Consider the following 5,222-nt stretch of genomic DNA (forward strand, 5'->3'; position numbering starts at 1 on the left):
CTTTTAACTTTGTCCTTGGGTTTCTGTTTGCAAAAACAAGATGTGTTTTATAAAAGGTTGGGGTGGTGTGACACTAAGCACCACTAGTTGCAATCAGCCTTGAATGACCATCTGAAAGTGCTCCAGGGTTTGTGGAGTTCTCCAAGCTGTGCAATTCTCTTGCACCTTGGTACCTGAACACTGTACCTACAGCTGAAGGAAGAGAAGTTTTGTCCTTGGGTTTCTGTTTGCAAAAACAAGATGTGTTTTATAAAAGGTTGGGGTGGTGTGACACTAAGCACCACTAGTTGCAATCAGCCTTGAATGACCATCTGAAAGTGCTCCAGGGTTTGTGGAGTTCTCCAAGCTGTGCAATTCTCTTGCACCTTGGTACCTGAACACTGTACCTACAGCTGAAGGAAGAGAAGTCCATGTTTCCAAATGAGTTTCAGTTAACTTGGCTGTTCACATTCATCTGACAGGGTTGTGGCTTCATGATGAGCCTGACTTAGATTAGCAAAGTGTTTACTACACTCTTGGGATATCCTCAGATGAAATTTCCAAAACTTCTGAGGCTTCTGTGTAATTGCAGACAGTCACTCCAGGGCCCGCTGGAGAGAGCTTATGGAGAAGCTGTTTAGAGAGGAGCACAGGCAATCTGTTTGCTTATCTAAAAACTAAGTGGTTTGGAATTGGGGTGTTTTAGTGCCTGAACAAATTTGTAGTTCTCTTTTCATCTAGTTCTGTTTCTTTTCTAGGGAGCAGCCCTCAAAGCTGGATGGTGATGTCTTAGCAGCCATAGAAGCAGCAGAGATTGATCCACAGAAATACCCAATGATTTACAAATGGAAACACATGGTGCAGTCATACTCCTCATCTGACAGGCAAAGGTATGGCTGCACATCCAGTCAAATGAGTTGAAACAAAACTTTTAGAGGATCAGCTGCAGAACAGCTTGAACAGCAGAATTTAGGGCCTTGTTGCTCACAAAGATCTTGTTTTAAATATTCTGCTCACAAGGAGAGTTTCCTGGTGCTGCAGTCACATTCCTTCCATTACACTGCACTTCCAAGTAACATGTCTACACTGGCAGATCAGACATGAGTGTTTTCCAGTTGGCCAGTGTCTCACTTTGCTGATTTAGTACTTGGATCCTTCATTGGACTTAGTGGTAGTTGTGCTGTTGGTTGGTAATTCATCCCTGTTGTGTGTGCAGTGCAGGAATGTTGTGTTGCTTTGAGGTACTTAGGTTGTGCAGAGGGACATTAAAGTGGGTTTCATATCTTCAGACATCTTTTTATTACTGTTTTTATTTTTGCCCTCTATTACCTCAGTCCAAAGGAATTGTTAGTGTGTAGGATGATGTGTGTGTACTTTTGTGAGAGGATGTTGTGTTTTGCCACACAAACAGTGGATGAAGGCTGCATTTGTTGGAAGGCCTAAGGCAAGTTATCCTGGTCATGTTTTATTTTGAATGTTGCTGGGTTTGGGAACCCAAAGACACAGTTTTCATACAAGTGAGTTCCTGTGGTAATTGTACTAACATAAAGATTCCTTTCCATTGTGATAGACATTGGCCAGAATACTGAGGAGTCCCTTAGAAAGCTGCCAATGTCTATATGGTCATGATAAAGTTCTTGGAAAACTAACAGATGACCCAGTACCACACACCAGATCAGAAAGGGGGCAGGAACAGAAAGCAATTCAGTGACCTGTCCTGACTTTTCTCTTGTTCCTCCTTCTAGCTTTCTTAAATGTGTGAAATTCCACTTATTATGAGAACTGTTTCCACTAAGTAGTTCTTGATATAGGCATTAAGCATAACTTTTTCAAACGTGCTTTAAAAACAGAGCCTTGAAAGCTCTGTCAGAGCCTGCTTTAAAAATATAACTGATTGGCTTTATTGGCCACAAAATTCAGCGTTGGAGTTGGAAACCAGCAGCTGTGCAGCTGTGTTAAGGTAGCAGAGATTGGAGCATGAGGAATGTTGTGGAAAGAGTTGAAACAACACGTGACAGGGCTGGAAGGAGTGCAGGTGGTAAGTGGAAGGGGAGACACTGCCCGGTGCTAAGCACTGGGAAAGAGAGCAGCTTCCTTGTGCCTGTTTCAAACTACACTGAAATAGGGCCAGCAAGTGTTGCTTCAGAAAAAAACATGAAACTCACCAAGATTTCTTTGAGTTAAAGTGGAGCTAAAAACAGAATTGTTTTCATGCTTCAGCTGATAAGTGTCCTTCTGCTACTTCACTTTTCAAAGTCGAATTCTCTCATCCCCTGATTTGTGTGATTCATTTTTCAAAAGGAACAGTCTTAGGCTTTTTATGTTCTTACTCCACTCTGTGGAAGATCCAGGGTGTTGTTCCAAAGTGCTAATATGTAGCACAAGCTTCTGGGTGTAATCACATCAGGAAATTCATGCAAATGTTTGCCAATGCCAAGGCTTGTGTCAGCCTCCTTCACTTTGCAGTGCTGCCTCTGCCAAAAGCAGAGATGGCATACACTCACTCTGTGCTAGGGATGTAGGACTGACTGCAAATACCAGAGCTAACAATGCAGATACCTGCAGGTCTGTCAGGAGAAAATGATTTTCAGAAGGTTTTAGATAAGCTGTGTGAGTGCAGAGGGGCCATGGCTGGGGGGCGGTGGCTTCACATTTACTCATTTATATATTTAAACCTTATAAAACGTTTTTAGCTTATGGCATGTTTTCTGTAGAGGCTCATTTTAAAAAATCATGTCACATGTCAAAGAAGGGCCAGATGCTAGGCACAACCCGTGGTCATTCTGCTGCCTTGAGCTTAAATTTAGAGAAAATGGAAAGGTTTTTACAGACAAGGGTTTTTAATTTAACAAAGGAAATACTTTGCTCTGTTTTCAAAGAAAGTTTAGATATTAGTTCTCATCAATTTAAGACAAAATCTGACACTATAGTAAAATTGTATTACTTGTGTGGCATCTAAAGGTTATTTTTAACAAAAAGGCAGGGAATTGTGCTCAGCCACAGCAGCAGCAGCAGCAGCACTAGCCAAGGGCAGGTCAGCCGTGGTCCTGATGCCCTTTTCTGATGAGAGGCTTGCACTGAAGTGGCCCAGCTGCTTCCCAAGCCCCTGTTTCTTTTCTTGATGGCCACTTCAGAGCAAATGACCTTCGTGATTGAGGCAACACAGAATGTATTGTACTGTCACTGTTTCTTCTCAGATCTGTCCCGTACCAGACGTGATTTCTGTCAGCTGGTGCATTAGTTCCAAGGTGTACAAGTGATTCAGAGCTGCAGTGCTGCTCTTACTGCAGTTTGCTTTAAAAATGCAAAATGACTTCTTGTTTCTTTCAGTTGGCCAAGTCCAGCACTGAAGGCAAGATTCCAGACCCAAGCCGCTGCTGCTGGCCTTCCAAACGCTCCAGGGTATCCAAATTCAGGAAGAAATAGTCCTATACCAGGAAGTCCAGGAAAACACAGCAGTGCTGCCTCGTTCTCTCCGGAGCGTGGGAGTCCTGGGCGCTACAGCCCAGCCTGTGTCCACCAGGCTCTGCTAAAACTGAGGTATTTTGCAGAGCCTCCTGCCCACTAAAATACGATTCATCGTCCTGGGACTTCAGTGATGTCACTGGTAGAGTGGAGGGAAAAACTACAGTGTTATTAAAGTGACATGAGCTCTGTACTTGGCTATTTATTTTTCCTCAATTGAGGACAACTGTATGTTAAAAAAAATGGAATATATGTCTTAATGCCATATACAAGATAGATTATTACTGGTGATCTGCAAGAAGTTTGTGCCAGTCAGTGCAGTTGTCCAGTAGCTCTGAACTAACCCTTGTTGCCAGTACCAGGGTGAGTCAAACTGTCCCCTAGAAATGGTGGTATTTGTTATCACTAGTTATCCTTGTTGTAATGAACACATTAGCCCTCAACTGCCTTTCTTCACCTTGGATAGTAGAGGAAACACATCATTAGCAAACAGAGTCTCAGGAGATGAAACAAATGGCAGGAAATGAAACGTTCTCCTGCTTGCAGGGGGAATGCTCACAGTGAAAAGCCTAAAACAAGCTTGAGTAATGCAAGGACAGGTTTCCAGTATGGAGCAGGGATGTGAAACTCTGTGCATGAACAGGATATTTCTAGCCAGCAGTTGGGGCTGGACAGTTAATACTCACACACACACACACATATACACACACACACTCACCTGTACATATGTGTGTATGTCAGCACCAATGTGCACAGAGAACTTTGAGTCTCTGCTTATTCTGAGGCTGTTGCAAACACCAGGATCTACCGAGTACTTTAGTAAAGGGGCACTATAGGAACTACTGGAGATTCCTTTAGACAGTAGTGTGAAGATTAAGGAAAAAAAACATTAAAAATTAGCTGTTTTTTTCCCACAGAAGCTTTTAAGATTAGCAGATTTTCATAGTTATTACACAAAAGCACATCAGCAATAATCTCAGCAAATTTACCAGCAAGACACCTTAATGGTCTAGTTTGTAATATTATACTAGTGTGGTAGCCACTGGCCCATGAGGTGGCTCCTTATTTCCCAACTGTAAAGAGAGAGGAATAAGGACTAAAAATATTTTTATTGAAACCTAAGCTTTTACTGTGTCTCTAGTCTTGACATGGTAATGAGTTTTTGTTACAGCAGTCGATAATTTTATTCTTCAGCCTTCTGTAAGAATGACTTGTTTCGACAGCACAGTGCTGAGAATGAACAAAGCTTTCAAAACTCTAGAGAGCTTTCCAGATCAAGCCTAATGGTTGTAATGGCAAGGGAGGGAAGGCTTCCAGAACAGAGCTCTTGGGCTTAAAAAGAAAGAGAAACCTATCTATTCTTACAACATAAATCTGATCAGAAAGTGAAGCTCTGCCAAGGCTGTGCAGGTAAGAAGGGATGGATTAGTCTTCACTGGTGCCACACAGCCAGTGAGAAAGCACAGAGCTGCCTTGGATGGCTGTAAGGGAAGTGCACCCAGGTTAAACACCCACCCGTGGGAGCAGGAAGGGTCAGCCCAGCTGCCCCCGTGGCTCCACCTCGGGCGGCTCCGGCGGCCGCTCACGGCAGTGACTGTTCTGTACACAAACTGTGCACCCCTCAGCAGGTTCATCATTTGGTACAAACCTGAAACACTGCACTTAATGCTTTTGCAAGCTCAGTAGTGCCTTTTGTAATATATTTTTTTAATTCAATTTTTGTTCTTTTAAAAGTTTTTTAAAAAAAAAGTGGCATCCACTTGCTCTGGGCACATACA

General features: G+C 42.8%; 1 protein-coding gene across 1 annotated transcript in view; it reads left to right on the forward strand.

The window, feature by feature from the left end:
- Nucleotides 1-3,547, forward strand: part of ANKLE2 (ankyrin repeat and LEM domain containing 2) — a 13,079-nt gene extending 9,532 nt beyond the window's left edge. Inside the window, exons 11-13 of the mRNA XM_009075795.1 lie at nt 205-219; nt 738-869; nt 3,310-3,547. Coding sequence (XP_009074043.1) covers nt 205-219; nt 738-869; nt 3,310-3,547 — 385 coding nt within the window. The remainder of the gene's footprint in view (nt 1-204; nt 220-737; nt 870-3,309) is intronic.
- The last annotated feature ends 1,675 nt before the right edge of the window (nt 3,548-5,222 follow it).

The sequence above is a fragment of the Acanthisitta chloris genome, unplaced genomic scaffold (assembly GCF_000695815.1).
Source record: "Acanthisitta chloris isolate BGI_N310 unplaced genomic scaffold, ASM69581v1 scaffold17955, whole genome shotgun sequence".
Taxonomy (NCBI): domain Eukaryota; kingdom Metazoa; phylum Chordata; class Aves; order Passeriformes; family Acanthisittidae; genus Acanthisitta; species Acanthisitta chloris.